Source organism: Taeniopygia guttata, chromosome 6 (genome assembly GCF_048771995.1).
Source record: "Taeniopygia guttata chromosome 6, bTaeGut7.mat, whole genome shotgun sequence".
NCBI lineage: Eukaryota > Metazoa > Chordata > Aves > Passeriformes > Estrildidae > Taeniopygia > Taeniopygia guttata.
Genome location: NC_133031.1, coordinates 20,573,867 through 20,593,511, shown reverse-complemented (window position 1 = coordinate 20,593,511; position 19,645 = coordinate 20,573,867). Strand labels below are relative to the sequence as shown.

Here is a 19,645-nt window from a genome sequence, read left to right as displayed (position 1 = left end):
ACCTGCAAAGAAGTTATTTTAGAAGACAGGTTGAGTGTTAAAATTCCACTAGCTCTAAAATGGCTTTATTTATTTATATTTATTATTTATTTATTTAAAAATAATTTTAAATTATGTTCATTATTTAAGCTTTTTTTTTTAATAGATGCAATTGGTCTAAATGCAATTTTTGCCAGCATCATAAATTCTGTCTTAAATGGCAGAATTTTCAACTATATTAGCAACTTTTCTCAAGCCTTCCAATAGCTCTAAATAGCAAATACTTGCAACTGTTGCCTTGTCTCACTATTAAAATAACCTGTGAATTGAGTGGCGGTATGTGGAAGAGCATTGGAAGAAGGTATACTGAGGTGCCAAGTGGATTTAATGAAGCAGTTGAGCAATGGTGTTTACACAGGGTTTGGCAATCGTGGTTGATAATGAGCTCGGGGACAGAGCTCCAACCACCATGTACCCCTCTGGACTGAAGGATTCAGATATAATGTTGTGAAGGTGAGAGGAGACTGTTTTCAGGCAAGTGAATTTTTTTAAAACTAGGCTACTACGAAGTATGATGATAGAAGAATGCAAAATCAGATTATGTATATTTGTAAATTTGTACTGCTTTTTCTGTACATTTTGAACTGATCCATTTCAGATTAAATTAATTGAGTGGTTCTTTTTACTTACTGGAGTGAATGATGGAGTGCTGAGCATGCATGGGGTAATTTTGTCTCTCTTTAAAGGAAGTTCACATCGTGTCTGCCATAAAATTATTAAAAATTAAAAAAAGTCTCAGCTGACAAGAGCAGCCATCCCTTATGCTACTTCCCTGCCACTGTTAGATAAACCCCATCTCCCTTATTTTGTTAAACAGAGGCACATGTGAAAGCAGAAACAGTATTTCAACTAGCTAGTAAAACAAAGTTACAGTTCCATTACCGAGTTTGATTTAAAAAATTTCATTTCTTAGTTAGTCATTACAATGTGGAGCATGAGACAGGTCCAGTTATCCAAGCCAAGAGAGATGCCAAGTCCTGTTAGGAAAGGCAGACACTTCTCCCTTTGCTGTAGCAGAAGCAGGACAACCTTCTGTACTGCCAGCCAGGGCATGATGTCCCATTTCATAGAATCACAGAACAGTTTGGGCTGGAAGAGACCTTTAAAGCTCATCTATTCCAACCCCTCTGCAATGAGCAGGGACCTTTTCAACAATAACAGGTTGCTCAGAGCCCTGTCCCACTTGGCCTTGAATGTTTCCAGGGATAGGACATTCACCACCTCTCTGGGCAACCTGTGCTGGTGTTTCACCACCCTCATTTTAGAAGACTTTCTTGTATCCTAACTAAATCGACCCTTTTTAGTTTAAACCCACTACCTCTTGTCCTGTTACAGCAGATTGTGATGAATTTTCTGGAGAAATCGTTCTTAAAAGTCCCCTTTAAACACTAAAAGGCCCCAGGAAGGTGGCACTGGAGCCTTCTATTCCCCAGGCTGAACAACTCCAGTTCTCTCAGCACTTCACACAGAAGTGCTCCTTCTTTCTTCCCGGCTTTGTGGCCTTCTCTGGACACACTCCAACAGCTCCATGTTCTTCCTGTGCTGAGGACCCCAGAGTTGGACACAGCACTCCAGGTGGGAGAGAGCAGGTAGAGGTGTATTTAGATGCTGCATTCAATTAAATTCCTGATTATCCAGTGGGTGGCCTGACAGACAAATATGGCAGAGGCTCTCACACTCCTTCACCAACCCATGTCAGCTGGCTTTATAGTCTGGCCAAAGCAATGTCCTGGGCAATATCCTGAGGCGGAGTCAGAAGTGGGCAGCAATGAATAGTTTTTCCTGGCATAACAATTTTGGAATGAATTTACACAAAACCCAGCGGAGCAAGCCAAAGAACCACCTATTCTGTCTACAGGCAGCTCTCCTAGACTGAGGCCAACAGCTTCAAACAGATGAGCCTTTCCTCACACAAGCACCGTCAGTCAGGACTGCCACCTTGCCAGACATAGGCCTGATCTGTGCACACATCCTCCTCCACAGAAATTACAGCTCGCCTCCACTGGCTGCTCTTCCCTGCTTGTTTCTGCCCAATTGCCTGGACAGTGGCAGCAAGCCTGGCAGGAAACAGAATGACATCAGTGCTGGCTAACTCAGACTGTTCATCACCTAACTGAGCACCAGTTCAATCATTCAGGCACCCAAGGGGCCACAGCAATGTGCTTCAGGAAACTGGGGGAGAAGAAACCTTTCAATCAGCTCCTGAAGTACTGTATCTAATAAAGGGCAAAGATGAAGAGTTACATTTTTAAAAGTCAAACAAGTAATAAGAAGGATCTCAAGCATTCAAAGCTTCCTTTCATAAGTTAGTTACCAAAGAACTTCTGCCAAGCTCAAGGTAGGTTATTCTCTGGCCAAGGCAGGATTAACATGCCATTCAGAAAACTGCACCAAACACTTTGTGCTTCTTCTCTAGTTAGAGCATTTTAGAGGTAAGTCCATAAATTACAAACTACTTTATGCATATATATATATGTGTGTGTGTATATACACACACACACATATATAAAAAATTCCCAATACCTATAATAAAATGGACTCAAGTCACAAAGTTAACGAGTAGTAACATACAGGAAACATGTTTCATATTTGTTGAATGAAGGAAAAGCTGTTGTGACTTACACCAGAATTATATGGAACTGTTAAATCTATGAGAACTTCATGTATTCTGCTCAGTCCAGTTAACAAGAGCTAGAAATGACCCACTGCCAGATTTCTGCAATATGTTTTACATGTTATAACGTCCACTTTTCAACTTGCTGTTAGGCACCAGTAAAGAACAATCACAGTAAAAACGGCTCAACAGTATCTCAGTACAGTAGCTTATGTAATTTTCGACTCATTTAATGAAAAAAAAGAATTTCAGGCAACACTAGGAAGAGCTCTGAAAATGCTCTGCTGGTTATATCTGTTTGACTGGTTTTTTGGCAGCCAGATTAGGTTTACTGAGCCATTAAAAGGAAGGAAAACAGAAAAGCAAGAGGCAGCAAAATGACCATGTGCACAGATAACAATTCCAGAGCAGGAAGTAAAGAAGGAAATGGTCCAGTAAAGATGTGTGAGGTGGAGGCTGCTCAGACCTAGGTGAGACAGCTCCAACACTGCAACCTTCCCTGCTGAGCACACATTCAGTGTAACCCCGGGCTCTTCCTGCCCACCTCTGGCAAACATCTCACGGTACTGTTTGATTCTAAGTGCTGAGGACACAGATGGCCTTTGGGATATGCATCTGACAAATCAGGTCAGTTACTCCTACTGTAACCCAAATCCAAGATACCTCCTGACAAATCCTGGGATGTTCACTATACCCATTGATCACAAAACTGAATAGGAAGGATTTTTTTAAAAAACTCTATTATTTTTCTTCTTCACAGGCCACTTGAAGGTAAACTTTATCTACTGGCTTGCAGTTGTACAGAGATGTGTTTTAAACTTGAGAAACCAGAAGAGCTAGACTATGAAGGCATGTGTTCATAGACATATTTTTAATAAAAAAGGAATGCACATGTACAAGTGAAAATTTCCATGTTAGAAATGTTCTGTTGAGTTTGCATTAACTCCAGGATACCTAAGGTAGGGCGAAGAGTCAGTGTCCTGCCCTTGACCAGAAGTCCAGCATGACCTATCAGATGTGGTGAATACTATTCAGCAGTCTCATCCACACAGTTCTCCTCACTTGAATGTTGGGAGAATAATTCATATGCAGGCTAAGCAAGGTAGTAAGGGAAAAATTAGGTTGGCTGGAGGTTGGAGGAAGACTCAACCCTGGATAAAGAAGAGATGGAGCCTTCTGTTGACAACGTGTTCAGTCCTCAAGCTTGAGTCTTAGCTTTTTTGCAGGCTGGCACTGCTGTTTCTTCCTCCTCAACCTTGCGAGGCTTCTTCACCGTGTACACAACACCACAGGCACTCTTTCGAGTTTCTGGAATACACAAGCAGAAGCTGCAGTACCAGTACCTCAAATACTGAAATAAAATGCATTTAAGGCATATTCAGTTCAGTTGTCCATGCCCCAAACCACAGCTGGGCATGTTGAGCAACCAGCCAGTCAGCACACACAGCAGGGGAGCAAGCTGCAAGGGCAGGAGCTCGGGATGCACTGCATTATAGAGTGGAGAAACTACCGGAGGAAATAAAATAGTGGGTGTAGAATTATAGCAAGCCAAGGAAAACCAAGGTCTGCAGGGCCTGAGGAGCTGCAGAGACACAAAACCATACGAAACCAGGCTTAGTCAGTTCAATAATCACAGGACACATTCTTGAAGCACTGTCAAAAGTATTTCTAGCCAAACATACTGTTCCTAAAAAAATATGAAAAAATGCATTCACATACCCCAGGATTCTTAGACTATGTGGGCACAACTGTATTGGCAGAGATCCCCCTACATACCAAGGAAGTATTTTATGGTATTCAAAAATTTTATTTACCGAACTCTCAACATTATCATGAAATATTGGTCAAATAACCTAGTGAGCCCAATCCGATTTTGCAATTACTGGTGGGAAGCTTCTCTGCAAAATTTGAGTTAGAAGAGATTCCCTACTGCTACTCTATTAGCAGAGAGGTTCTGCAGGAATCTTGACAAAATATATTGACTTACTCTGGGTTAGTATCCCCTCTGGGACAAGGGAAATGACACTTGCTATTTAATTTCACAGATAAGATAGATGACAGGCTTGAGAAATCCTACATAAATTTGATAAACTTGTATCACTATGTAGATGAGCAGCAGGCTGGAGGAGAACCTGTTGATTTTACCATGAGTTTGAAATGATCCACACTGAAGAGTGAGTCAGAAATAATCCATGTATTAAAGCATCAGAAAAGGACATGACTAAAGTTGCTTCTGCACACATGCTGCAAAAAGGCAAATGCATGGTATGCAAAAACACACGCATACCCATTTTTCTGATGTCAATCACTTAGTTTTTGTCACTGTCACCAGGATCAGCACTCAAACCTTTCTGAAATGGGATAGTTTCACTATGAAGCACAGCAGCAGGCCCCTATTTTGGTTCCACCATTTATGACTCATTAATGTGGTTGCACGAGTCCTCCAGCACAGACAGCACCATCAGTTCAGCCACTGATTTGCCAACATGGCAACAAGGGATAATAAAACAGCCTTGCCACACAAGCTCCTCTTCATGCATTGGACAAAGAAGTAAAACCCTGATCTGACTTGCTCTGTAAGGTCTCAGAGAATCTGCATCAACAAGAACTTAGTTTAACAAATGCACATGTTACCCAGAGGAGCTTACAAGTGCTCACCTCCATGTAGCATGGTGGCTCTGCAGTTGGTGGACACAGCTGCCTTTGCTTCGCCTTCTGACAGGCCAAACAGCAAACCTCTGTCACTGCTGCTCAGGATCAAAACACACAGGAAGCAACACACACAACAGGAAAGGCTCTCTGCACGGTAGGTTTGCTTACTCTACAAATAACTGGGAATTAGCAAAGCTGTAACTCAAAGTGACATTTTGCATAAGGTTACCCAGAAGCAGAGAAATGAGGCACCCAATTCTCCTGGCTGCAGTTCCCCAGCAACCCTCCTGGAAAGCTTCTGGCAATGTTGCTTCTTTCCAGATAAGAAGCTGTACTTTTGAAAATAAAAGTCTGTCAACACAGAAACATTTTAGATATGCATAATTCAGAAAAGAAATTACCCCACAGAAAATTTCAGTTTTGGGGACAGGGCACTGTCTGACAGAAAAGCATTATGCTGAAGTTTCCAGCCACCTTTAGCAGGGACGACACCACCTTAGCTATGTTAATTTGTGTTGATCCTGACTGCTCATTTTAAGAGGGAAGAAAACGTTGTGCATAAAATCCTTCCAGGCCACACAGCCTCCCACATGGCTCTCATGACTCAGAACGCTCCTTTCCCTTCCAGGGACAGGCCAAATATGTGCTTCTGGGGTGGGGAAAGTAATAACATTGCATCTGAACTCTTAAAAGGAGGGAAGAAAAGACGCCCTCCCTTTGTTTCTAGAACACAACTACTTATTTAATATTACATGTGTAACTAAGGACTGGAAAATCCAGAACAGAAATAGTTACTGCTCAGAGTAGAACTTCTAATTTTACATAAAAACAATTTATAGCTTCTGTTACCAAAAATGTGACACTTTGGAGATACTAAGTAATAATTTCTCATTTGGTTCATAGTGTCCTTAGATTTTTATGGGTTTTATTAATTTCTCCATTTACACCCACACAACATTAATGTAGCTGAACACACACATTATTAGTTACAATGACTTCTCATCCCAGCCCATGACCAAGATCTGTTGCTCCTTCCACACACACTCAGAGCCCTGATTCATTGAATGGGTCACCAACAAGTACCGCTGTATAAAGTTCAAGGACTGTAGAGGATGAAAAGAATTTCATAAGCACTTTAAACTTTCCAATGTTACTACTAACTGCTGCCTTTGACTTTGGGAAAGGATACAGATTAGCCACATCGTAAGGACCTCGGAGCTCTAGAGGCTAAAACAAAACAAAGAAGTTTGGATATGTGAATGTCTTTGCTGTCAAGCTGATGGTATGAGCAGGCAGGGCAAGGCTATCAGATAGGCAAGATTAAATGCTATATAATAGGAAGCTACTGAAGATAATAGTAAATCAAGCAAATACCACTATTTTGGCAAACAGTCTCCATCTGGGAGAAAACTGTCATGGAAAATACCACAGCAGCAGCAAAAAAAAAAAAAAAAAATCCCCCAAACACCAACAAAACAAAACAACCAACCAAAAAAAAGTCCCAAAACCCACAATACAATTCTTTGGTAATGGCAACCATATTTAAGCTTAAAATTTATATATGTTTAATGTGTAATTAAAGATGCATTTTCAGCCACAGATAAATATTCAAATTGTTCTGACTTAAAAAAAAAATCTGGGACTTACTCTTTCAGCTGCACTAGATATAACTATGTTCTGGAAAACAAAAGAGAACAAAGAGTCATCTGTCAGACAGCATCAATAAATGAAAAAAAAACAGCAAGATGCAAAAAGTTCTTGAGCATTAGCTAAGTTCAGGCTCAGAGCCAAATTAAACATCAGAGTATCTGATGCCCTCAGATGAACTCTGTCAGGGTGGGAATCTTAATTTGGGGACATGATAAACTTAGTTTAGCCCTGTCCCCTACACAGATGGGGCACAAGCACAAGCCCTCCCTTGCAATCACAAACCTCTCACAGCCAGATAGGAGATTTGTAAGCACATCACATTTTAGAGGGATAGGCTAAGCAGTATAAGTGTCCAGAGTAATGGCATTATGCAGTCACCTATCAGCCTGTATCTCTCATAGTGGATTTCAAAGTGCCCTTAAGGGTAAAGAAAAATGCAGAGCTGCAGGCACTGTGTTAACAAGTGTCCCCCTTATTTACACCAGCTGAAAAAGGCCCCACATAAACAACAACTCACCCTAAGCTGTAACAGAAATGGATTCAGGAGTCCAGGATCCCCCAGAAGCAGCTTACAGAAGGCAACTGTGCCTTCAGTTTGGTGCTCCCAGATTTTCAGCTTATACTGCTGCAGTACCACTCAATGCTAAGCATTCATGTTAGCCTTGACCATACCCATACTGGTTCAGGAAATGTATCTACACTCAGGCAGTGGCTGCCACTTTGTACCACACACTCATTTCCCTCAACACTGACACCCCTATGAAAATCACCAGGCAGAGAAATCCTTCTCCCTTCTCTCCCAAAAGGTTTCTGCAGAACAGGTATGTGACTACACTGGGGCTGGCAGATCCCACAGCTCAGCTCCCAGAGCTCTTCTGATGCTAAGCTCCAAGGATGCTCACCTAGGGGAAGCCTGTTTTGCTCAGGTGGTAACTCTGCAGCAGCAAAATCTCCTTGCACCTTTTATTATGCTGAATGAAAGGCCTTGGGAATTCCTGCTTGAGTGGGTGAGAATTAGAATTGTGCTGAGGCAGAGACAGACTTTTCCTCGCTGGCATCAGTACCACCAACACATCACACCATCTCTGGTTTCAGGGTGGGGCTTTAGATCCCTTTGCCACACTGCTCTGCTTCCCCTGCCACCTCCCCAGCACAAAGAGCTGGGCAGGTACTGGAAGAAAATGCCTGTGTCCAGCTAGATCTCAACAGCTGAAAGACTTCTGTTAAACTGACTGCATGGTCACACTGTGCCCAAGGTTTCCTCATGTGCTGAGGAGAAGAGGATGGCACAGATGACTCTGCCTCACCATTAGGACAGCCAGAAGCAGAAGCAATATACACATCAAAGTGCCTGAACAGCACACATCCTGATGGAGCCTAGGACATTTTTCTTCTGAATAATTCACCTTTAAAACAACTACACTATGAATCCCAAAGGTGCATTTGAGCCTAAGTGGTGCTGACTGCAAGAGTTTGCTGGGAAAATTCAAGTCTCCTGCCCCAAACTGTAGCAACTAATGCCTGTCACCCAGGCCCAGAGAAGCTCCCAGAGCAGCTGTATGAGACCTCTCAAGCCAGCACAGGATTGTGGATCACTGCTGTGCATTGGAGATACGCTCTGCCTGGCTTTCACCAGGGGAGGGGTAAGATGGAGGAAGAAGACAAGAGCAGATAAGCTGGCAATTGAAGGAGCAGTAGGCAAAGGCAAATCCAAGGCAAGAGCTAAAGGGAAATCTAAAAGGCAAAACACTATCTCCCCAGGTAAAGCAGACAGCAGCTGTTCAGTACACTGCTCCAGGCAGCCTCCAACTCAGCTACCAAAACACAGGAGGTGAGGGACTGTGGCTATAAACACCTTCTGTCTGGCAAGGCAGGGGAGTTTCTCCTTCATTCCCTGCACATTTTAATGTTTTATAGACACTGCTCAATGCCAGCTCTGAGAACACAAGTAAATTTCTGAAGGTTTCTCTGCCCTGCTATAATAGAGGAGGAATAAAAGGATCCAAAAGCTACTACAGGTTCAGCAACTACATGTTACAGAACATGAGTGTTGCATGCCAGGGGCCAAAAGAAGCAGCCTATGGACCAGCCATCCCATGTTTCATTTAAACAAGGGCCTCTACCTCACTGACAGAGGCAAACTCTCAGTAAGGGCAATAACATCTCTGCTGGTCCACAACTTACTGAGTCTGGAGGCAAAGAACAAAGACAAGCTAGCAGTCCTCTTCCAGTGCCCAACATGCAGTTCCAGCTGATTTACCTTCCAGTCACAGATGAAAACCTAGGCTGACAGATACAGAATGAAAGGGCACCGTGCACAGACTGAGTGCCTGAACATCTCGCTTGCCCTATCCATGACATCAACTCAGCTGGAACTCTCCAGTTCATCAACAACCACGTGAGAAGCACATCCTGAACTGCACAGAGGAATGAGGAGCAGTATCAAAAAGGGAATTCCAAGGAAAGTGGTCTGGTGTGCATAGAAGTCATGTCCAGGTCAGTACTTCATGTCATTAAGTGCCAGAGCAGGGCTTCTCAGGAGAGGCTGTGCAAATACTTACCTCTTCTGTAGCACCAAGGAAATGAATCTGTTTGGGCCACCCGGCTGTTCTATAAAAGCTGCCATGCTTGAGGAGAACTGAGGTAATGATGGATCTACTTTTAATTTATCCTCCAAGCTCCACATCCCACTTCACATTTTCAAATTCCAGCTTCTCTGAACTAGCTACATGCAGCAGAGGCCATTTACAATACAGAACAGGGAACTACAATTTCTGTTAAATTTGATATGACCCCCTATTAAAAAGCATGGCCTGAGAGGACACAGCATAACAGACAGCTTAATGTGGTAGCCTGGAAGGAGGTAAGTTATGAAAGCAATGGGTTACAGGCATCTCAAAGTTACTTCTTCCTTGGGTTTCAGTAGCATGGAAGAATGCAGTTCATCTGACTGCAGCAAAGCCTTGGCTGACAGCCACCTCGCTGTTTGGTCTATTTTGGACACAGAGAATTTACTTGTTAACAAAACAAGGTTTCTACTTTTTTTCTTATTATTTTCTAGCCCCCATATTCAAAGTAGACAGTCAAAAGAGCTTTTGGTCAATGAGAAATATGAAATGGAGGATTTTAAAGAAATACAAGAATTCCAGTTCTAGTGCAAACCTTAGATGTCTGGCACTTTAATCTCCCTCCACTCCCTCCCACCTTTGTTTTGGGAATTGCATACCGTAACAACACATGGGTTGTTCTGGAAAAAGAATCTAACAGCTTGACAGCTTAAGAAGAAAGCATGCAGTGGAGCAAGACTGAAAGTATCTGGAGCTACAATGATTGTGCCCTTGTGTTAGTAGGCCAAGATTTAGTTACAGCTTCAGATGTCCCAGCATCAAACTCATTTAAAATGGCTCAGTCTGTACAACTCCAGAAAAATTTGAACTGATTTAATTACCTTGTTTTCATTTTGAGAGCTTACCTTTCCTTTGCAGATCTGCATCAGGCTGATGGCATTTGAAATTGTGTATCTTCTCATAGTAGAGTCTTTGATGGCAGGCGTGTAAAGAAGTTCAAAGTAAATGCCTCGATCTATTGCCTTCACATGAAAGACAATGATCAAAAATCAAAAGGAGGGAAGCCTAACGATCTAACAACTGCTGTCTGTTACTGATGCCGCTTATTCTCAGTTTAACTGTGTCACATATAAAAAAATAAGGCAGAATTGTTCCAGTAAGAACACAGCATAGCATGAAAAGAGAGTGGGGGAAGGCTTCACTATACACCAATTACATGTGCATAAATCTTGGACGACAGACAAATGAGGTTTAACAAACAAATACCAACCACTTATTTGCTGTAATTGGCTATCACTAATATATACATACTATAATGAGTCGAGGAGACAGATAACCATTGCTGGTTATCTGCTGTCTTTGAAACTTTGAGGACCTGATTCCCCTAGTCCCACACCCTGCTGTAAGAGAGTTCACCACTTCCCTCAGCAGCCATGTATTGCAGATGAAGAATTCCTCCTTGCACAAAAGCAGCAACGAGGACCCTTCTTCTCCTGTCTCACAGCATACTCTGGTGTTTGTGACAATGTTAAATAACAGTGAATCACAGAAGAGTTTTCAAAGACACCTGACCAAAAGCCTAGTATTCTTGTTTTTGCAAACACAGAAAGGTTAAGCAACTTGCACACAGTGTGCTGGTGATAAAGACACAATGTAAGCCAGCTCTTTCTTCCATGGCAATCCTGCATTTGCCTGAAATTATACTCTCTATTTACACACATATTATTAAAATATGCTGCAATGGTAATACTGTAAGAGAGTCCAGTAACTGAATACAGTAGGAATTAATCTAGCTCCCACCCATTCACCCATACACCTTCTATATGCAAGCACAATAGAAGCTATATGTGCATCAAATGTTTTACACAGAACTGACCTGATAGCTGCAAACAAGAGAAGCCTGAATTTATCAAAACCAAACAGGTGATGCCAATACACCAATTTCCAGTCAAGGTGATTTTTAAGCTCATCCCTACCACTTCAGCTGCCTGCCAATCTGTCTGACATCATAACAACCAGAACTGACTGCCCCAGGATGCACAGACCAGTCCAGCAGACAGAGTAATTGATGTTGGGAATGTAGAAGACAAGAAGTAGCTTGCAAGGAAAATGTCTCCCAGCACAGGGCTCTAAGAGCCACACAGCTCCTTACCTGGGACAGCTAGGGTACCTTCATACAGTGTTTCATACAAAATTGTTATTCCAAGTGGAATGTTGAAAACCTCAGTTTACCATAAATGCCAACGTATTATTTTTATTCTGTCTCAGAATTAATTATAGTTCACTTTGAATTTTTATTCTAGTCAACTTTATAAGAAAAGGAACTAGGATTGCTAGCCAATGCCAAATTTAAAATTTTTGAGAACTAAGTTCTATATCAGCCAAGAATGGCCATGTGGAACAAACCTTTACATATATTCAGACAAGAAAACAAGTTCCTGTAAGAATATGTTCAGATTAAGCTTTCTGGCAAACTACCAGCAGCAGGCAGAACTATATTTGATCCACACTGATAGCCATCTTGGGCCCCACAGCACATATTTAGCAATGCTACATTTGGTTCATTTACCAAGACATTGTTTTGTCCAAGTATGGATTCAATACAGTTGCCTTTCAAGTAACCAGCACAACATCCTTCTCCTAAATTAACACTGCCATTCACATTTCCTGTCTTTTAAATCAAAGGGCTGTTTATCTGTTTTGACACAGCTGTACCATTTCTGGCTTGGGAAGCAGATTTGTCAGCAGTCACACCGTATCTCCCTGCTTAGCAGCACAGTGGCCTTAAGGCTCAGTTTCCATTCCTTGGGAACACCACTTCTGCCTTCTTAAGTGGGGGACAGGAGAAAAAGAAAGAACATGCATCACTGTGTATTAAGTGCTGCAGTGGAGGCCCTGAAGTGAAGGACATTTGAAACAAAACTATACATTATGCAAGAAAATAAAAGAACCACTTGGATAGGAATGGTGGGTGGAAAGCAGTAGGGAATTCGACTCAAATTTTGTATTAAATGTCAGTCTAACAGCAAGAATACAATTTAGATGTAAATTTACCATATTCACAGGGGGCCTTCGGAAGTAGAATGGCAACTTTTCTGTTACATTTATGCAGACCAGATCCACATCTAGTGTTGTGCAAGCAATCTACAGCAAAGAAATAGGAACAGATTATTAGATATGCCAAAAAATGCATAACCAACTTGAGGTGCGCTAATATTTCCCTTAATTTCTTAATGCAACAAATGTCTCTCCACGGTGAGGTCAGTTTTAAAATTAAGAGGCACTATGCCTTGCAGGTATGCCAATACAACAGCAGCATTTGAGACTTAAAATCTATGTCTTCCTTTTCTTACAGAACTAATTTTCCAATAGAATAATGGTCAACCCCAAAGCAGTACTTCTTTGTTTTTATCTGACAGAGGACATGCAGATGCAATGCTGGCTTTTGACAAAAGAACTCATAGATAATAAAGAGCAAACCCAGTTTAGAAAGGGAAGAGCCCAGGAACTGCCCCACACCCCATCATGGTCTGCTTCCAGTGCAGCACCTGTTAGTTTTCAGGATTAAGTACTTTTACCAGAAGCAATAGAGAAAAGAAAGAAAAAAAGCAGAATGTGACTGTTGGTGCTGCATGCCATATACTGGAGACCAATCCTCAGAGACTCCCTTTCCTGGCTGGGTGCAGCTCCTCCTGACAGCCACACCTCTGGCAGAGTCTGGAGACAGCACTGAAGGCTACAGTTTAAGAATTTAGCTTTGAATTCACACCACAATTTACAGGTTGTACTGAGAGATGGAGGAAGTGAACAAGGGGCAGAGGCTCCTCACACTGAGGTACAAGGAAAATTTAGGGGACCTAAAAGGGAATCTTTGATTTACATTAATCTCATGCACCCAAGGTAGGAATTATATATGCCTACTCTGTAAGGATGATTACACAGGGCCAGATTAACATCTGTTAGCAGTGCTGTAACACAAGGCACACACTGCCTGGCAAACTGGTCTTTTACCAGTTTGCTCACATGGAATTTGGATGGAGGCGAGAACAGAGGTCCAGCTTTAGCAATGTTTCTTAGCTGCTGGTAGGACTCTCTCCTAGACAAGACAGCCACAGTACACATGCAGGCAAAAAACAAAGCTTTTGAAGTTGTCTCTGCCAGGACATTCAGACTAAAATTTTTCTTCATGCCCTACCTTTATCCTCCATTAGGCAGGACATGGGCTACCTGTGGAATCTATGGCATAGAATTAGACTTGCAAGAGGAAGTTCAGCCCTACTACAGTCAGCTTCCCTCCTTTTCTTACATGAGGTACAAACTACTACATAGAGGTGATTTATGTGAACATGCACAGAACAAATAGCTCAAAATCATGCCCTAGAAAATGTCAGTGAAATCATAAAAAATTCAGTAAGAGATTATGCCAAAAATTAAGGAAAGCAAGAATATACATCAGACACAGGCAAGTTGCCCTATGTGATGAGAAATCAAGGCTTTCTAATCAGCTCCAAAAACACTGGAAAACTCTCTACCATTTTGCAAATTAAGCACAGCAGGACAGGGGGTGACTCAAAAGCCAGGATATCTACAGGATTCCAGTGACATGAACATTTCAGAAAATACCACCAAGGAAAATCAAACTGTGAGTCATATTCCTCATATATGAGGAATTCCTGCACTGTATGAAAAACGGGAGAGCAAATTTCTCCAAGAACTCTTAATGTTCAGCCTAGCTTTGGCTCCCAGACAAATCAAATATGCATCAAGCTAAGGTTACCCTGCCTGCTGAAAAGTGCAACAACTTCATCCAGAAAATGACATGCAGCAAGTGGCACAGCCCAGCAGCTGCCTGGCAGCACTGTGGGCAAGAGCCCCATCTGCTGGGAAAACTCCAGCCGGCCATCAATAAGTACATCTGCCACTGTCTGGATGCTCTGAAGCAAGATTGGCATTTTAGGGAATAAACATTGAAATCTGACTTTGCACTACATCTTCAGAGGTACACATGTAGGTATTTTTTTAGATACTAGTGACGTGCTAAGTGCTTGTGAACAGCAGACAGAACTAACTAATATCATTAAAACAATCAGCAATCTTAGAAAGCAAAATTTTTGAAAAGCAGCAAGTACAGACCCTATTACCTGCTGGTGGCCATTCTGGTGCAGGCCAAAACAATCTTTTTGGGAGACTCAAACAAGAAGTCCATTCAACAATTGACAAACATGGCTTCCTCATACCTTAAGGATATATATTATTTGAATCATTTGAGCACATCTTTAAGTACACATCACTGCTACATTCAGTCACAAAAGCTTCCCTGGCTTGTGACAAAAGGGCACAGATTTATTTCAAGCCATACTAAAATTGGAGTACATCTCCAATGGACATGTAACTTTTTCACAAAAACATGAAAAATCTTGTTCAATGGAGAAAACACAAGTGCCAAATTGCTGGCGAGAAAGATGATACTCTTGAAGTAATGCTGAATTACCAAAAGCCAACAGGAAGTTAATTTGTCATGCAAGACCCACTCTTGAAGGCTTTATTCTTAATAATGAAATATCCATGAGTTTTAAGAGCCAAAGGGTATGTGCTGAAGCCCCCTCTGTAAAGCACCTCAAAGAGTCCTAAAATCTTTCAAGGGAAATAAAATTCAGAAATTGGTTTCATTTTGCTGTAACTCATTATAATTAATGCTTGAATTCTGCTGAAAAAATCTTTAAAGTTCATATTCTTGGACAGCTTTTTGTAGTTTACTTGGACAAGACTTGAAATAGGAGGGGGAATAATGTAGAAATACAAAACACAATAATACAATTTTAATGTGGCAAAACAGGTACTCAGCAGTACTAGAAAGTGGCTTTAACTTATTTAAAAAAAACAACCACCAGACTCAGTTTTAAACTGAGAAGCTCCCTTTGAAAGCAAATTTGTCGAAGAAACTCACTTTTTTTTCGCTGTCCCTGTCCCTCCTTCACACTGCTTTAAACTGCATGCCTGCCAAGGCTAAGAGAGATGGAACACTTCCACCTACTCACGGAATTCAGATGTAATGCTAATATTTAAGAGCTTACAACAGATCACACATCACAATTTTGGGTTTTGTAAGAAAAATTCTAACAAAAACATAACTCGCTTCAAGCTGCTCCACACAATCAGAACATCGACATGAGCTGTTATCAAGTATTTGAGAACAATTTAAATAAAAATATGAAGGAAATGGAGGTGAACAGCTATCATGTAACTCACAGAACCACATTAGTTCCACATTAAAGTCCTCCCTAGCATTTTTGAGACCAGGAATAATTAGTTCTAACAGAAGATCACAAATGCATTTTAGAGAAGTTCTCAGGAGTATGAGAAGTTAAAGCTGAAGACAGAAGTTTTCTACATTATGATAGTACACATATATTGGGGAGAAAAAAGGATGTTTTCTCTCCTCACTTGAGTACAAGGCACATAAAGGCGACCACAGTGCAGGGCATACAAGTCCCTTCATCAGGCAGACGAGGTAGATGTTTCAGACTTTAACCTGTCACCTGCAGCCTCCTGCAAATCCTCTCAAACCCTCAGCCTATCAACTGACCAGGCAGCTTGTAATGTTTGATTAACTCCATCGGGTCTTTATAAAATGGGAAATAAAATCAAAACAAAGCATGTGTTTAAATTAGCACAAGGCACTAAAGGCTACTGATGAGATGATTGTACTTACATGGAACAGTTTCTCAGTTTTTGGAAATACTGCTATGATGTCATATAACCTTATATTTGCAGATGTTGATCTCTATAAAAGGAGCAAATAATTACTACTTTGAATTTTGACAGATGTCAAAGCCATACACAATGATTACAACCAAAACAATGAGAAGAAAAATCCTTTTTCCCTGTCAAGTATGTAAATAAAGCCAATAATCATCCAATTACACAGCAGGTTTCTACAATGAAGTCATTCATTCTCAGTTGGAGGCTTGTCCCACCAATTTACTAAGACATACTTTTTGCTTTGATCTTGTTACATAAAAACATAACCAGACACAAGGGTTGCTCATGGTCTTCTACTTTATGCACAGAAGTCAAGAAACCAAGGAACAAAACTGTTGTTCCATACTGACAAATGATCAACAGAAGCCATATACAGTCTTGTAAGTCTGCATCTCCTCATGATCATGTTATTTGTTAAAGATGCAACCTCAGAAATCACTGCTGAGTGCCCTATAAATTCCAGGATGTTGTCCCCATAGAATTTCCAAACTTTCATTCATTCATTAAGAAAAAGAAATAGAAGTTGCAAAATTGATTGCTGAGTATACTTACCAAGATATTACAGTGGGAAGGATCAGAAACAACAAGTGTTAAGCGGGTCAAGACTTTAATTCTTTTAGATGTGCCCTACAGAAAAAAAGGATAATATACAAGAAAATTAATAACCCAAAGCAAAAATTTGTGGTAATTTCCACCAGTCTGCTATAAAAAGAAAATGGTGTCTTGCTATCTCTTTGATATTATACCTGTCCTTACAAAGAATGACTTACTGTGTTTCTCTGGAGAAGGATAAATAGAAAAGGAAAGAAAAAAGACAAACAACTATGCAGAAAAATTGAGTATGTTTTACTACTGCTGTGATTCCCCAGGCAGGCCACAACTGCAAGGAAAAGCAGTTCCTGAATTAATGAATGTCAGTGACTCAAAACATATTATTGTACTTCTTTATATCCAAATTTTGCTCTATAGAAACCACTAAGTTATTTCCAAAACTTAAATTTCAAGAATTGTACTGTAATTATTCAACTACAAGCAGATTCAAAATTCACACGAAGAAATTTATTTAATAATTTCTAAAATAATGACTAGAGCTTACCCTGATGTGAGTTTACTATTCTTCCAATGCTTGGAGTTTTAACCATGAAACAATGGACAAATATTTCTTTTTTGATTAACACCTCATACACAAAATCACATATACAAACACACAAAGGTACAAAGGGTAATTCTGAATAACAGTATATGTAGAGAATGTAACTAGACATACTTGTACAATAGGTAAAGATGGAAACAACTCTGAAGGGGATACTGGCTTGATGATTTCCTTGAAAGAGAAGAGAATAAAGTTATTAAAACTGTCATGGGTTAGGTTTACAGGTAAACAAAAACTGTGTTCCAATCTTAAGAAATTTACCACACTAAGAAAACTATTTTTGTGGGACAGTACATGAAGCAGATTAAAAATTAATCCAAAGGCAGTTCTACTGAAATATAAAATGGGAGTTTTGTTACAAATAGAGAAATTTGTACTCGTGTCTAGATGTGCATTCTGCAGCTAAAGCTATCTGGAAACATGCAATAACGAAGCAGGTTTACTAAAGAAAAGACAGTAAGACCAAATAACCCAAAGAAAAATTACCTGTTTCTTTTCTTTAAAGTCGATGACATGATTAAGTGCAACTGCAGAATACCCCACTGAAAAACACATAGTAAGAATATTTTGTCCAGTAAGCAAAAAGAAAACAAATCCAATGAGAAAACCGTAAAATATTCATTATTGAAATGTCTTAAGGTTAATAACCATGTGCATGTTTAGATTTCACAGTATTTTTTAAAAAGACTGGTTCACCCAAAAAAATGCTTTAAAACAGAAAAAAAAAAAAAACTATTTGGTTTTTAGCCTAGTCCAGGCCTTTCTACTCTTACTCAATCGCAGAGCTTTATGAACACAAATACATGGGCTTGGTGTCCTCAAAGGTCTAGCTTAGTTTGGCCCTGTTTATGACTTTCTCTATGGAAAACTGCTAAGTATTCTCAGCACAGCTGTTAAAACTGCAGACAACACAGAGCCGGCAGAGATACAGCTGTCGGAGAAGGCAAAGCGAGCAATTCAAAACGATGCCGACTACACGGAGATATCGCTCAAAGGGCTCTGAGGAAGAGGACAGGCTCGCCAGGGGCGTTTCAACCAGCCGCCCAAACCCCGGGCAGGCAGCACGTGGCTGACAACAGCTCTGCAGGGAAAGAGCCGAGCCCTAGAAACTGCTGGAGGAAACACTCGTCCACGTCGGGAAAAAACAGCTGTTACACTGGGATACACAGGGAGAGGCAGAGCTGCAAGGCGCATCAGGAGCTTCCCCAGCGACCCAGTCCCGGGCGGACCCCGGCCCGGGCACTGGGTTGGCAGAGGCGCGGGCGGAGGGCACGGAGCGCGCCCGCGGCGGGGCGGGTGGCGAGACCGGCCTGCCCGGAGGGAAGGGAAGGCTCATCCCGGGGAGCCCCGCTGTGCCCACCCAGCCCGCAGGCTCCGGCTGCGCCTGCCGAGCCGGGGGAGCCGCCGCTCACGTCCCGCCGCCCTCCTCGCCAGGGCCGGCCCGCGCTCCCAGCCCAGCCCCACCGAGCTCCGGGCCGGCCCCGCCGCCCTGCCGCTCAGGACTCACGGTGCGCCGCGGCCTCCAGCAGGCTCTGCAGGGACTTCTTGTCCGCTGCCTGCGGCAGGTTCAGGTCGGCGAAGCCGGCCATGCTGGCGGGCGGGCCCAGCCCCGGCACGGAGCGGCGCACGGCGGCGGCCCCGCCCCTGCCGCCCGCCCGCGGCAGCCTGGGCCCTGTAGTCCCGCTGTGCCGTGCCCCGCGTGGCCCGGCTGCCTCGCCGCGGGACTGCGGTGGGTGGGAAAGGCTCTGGGGTGATGCCTTAGAACCTGAAGATCTCCCGTGGTTCGTTCCCAGCAGCGCACCCGGGTTGTGAGAGACATCCCCCGGCTCTGCATCCCCCGGCCCCGCCGCTCTCCGCCGCCGGCCGAGGCTCGGCGCGCCCCTCTGAGCCGCCGGGTGCCCGCCAGGTGGAGCGGTAGCCCTGCTCCAGTGCTGGGTTTATCCCCTGTGAAACTGGTTCAGCTCTGTCTGAACGTTGCCAATAAAAATCATAACCAATATTTTCTATTTATAGTTTCATAGTTACTCTCTTTCCTACAAAGCCCCGAGCTGCCATGTCAAAGATACCTCTGACGCCGAAGAGGACAGATGAATTCTCACAGACCGATGAATCAGATAAAAGTTCACTGTGTAGCACTGCCACAAAAAGTACTAATATTGTTCTAATGCTGACAAATAGCACAGAATATGTAAAATACAAATAGAAATT

At 42.2% G+C, this 19,645-nt stretch overlaps 1 protein-coding gene across 2 annotated transcripts; it reads right to left on the bottom strand.

Annotated features, from left to right (window-relative positions):
- Nucleotides 1-3,505: 3,505 nt before the first annotated feature.
- On the bottom strand, nt 3,506-19,108 carry RPP30 (ribonuclease P/MRP subunit p30). Of its 2 annotated transcripts, none has more exons than XM_030276068.4 (11): nt 18,945-19,108; nt 17,924-17,979; nt 17,552-17,608; nt 16,837-16,911; nt 16,235-16,306; nt 12,577-12,666; nt 10,428-10,544; nt 6,953-6,982; nt 6,495-6,532; nt 5,312-5,391; nt 3,506-3,961 (listed from the first exon to the last, which is right to left on the bottom strand). In XM_030276068.4, exons 1-11 carry the CDS (start codon nt 19,024-19,026, stop codon nt 3,852-3,854), a joined length of 807 nt encoding a protein of 268 aa, XP_030131928.4. In that variant the 5' UTR covers nt 19,027-19,108; the 3' UTR covers nt 3,506-3,851. The 2 variants fall into 2 exon arrangements, with proteins under 2 accessions (XP_030131928.4, XP_072787207.1); XM_072931106.1 differs by lacking the exon at nt 3,506-3,961 and adding an exon at nt 4,055-4,235 and having other exon boundaries at nt 18,945-19,101.
- Between the last annotated feature and the right edge of the window lie 537 nt (nt 19,109-19,645).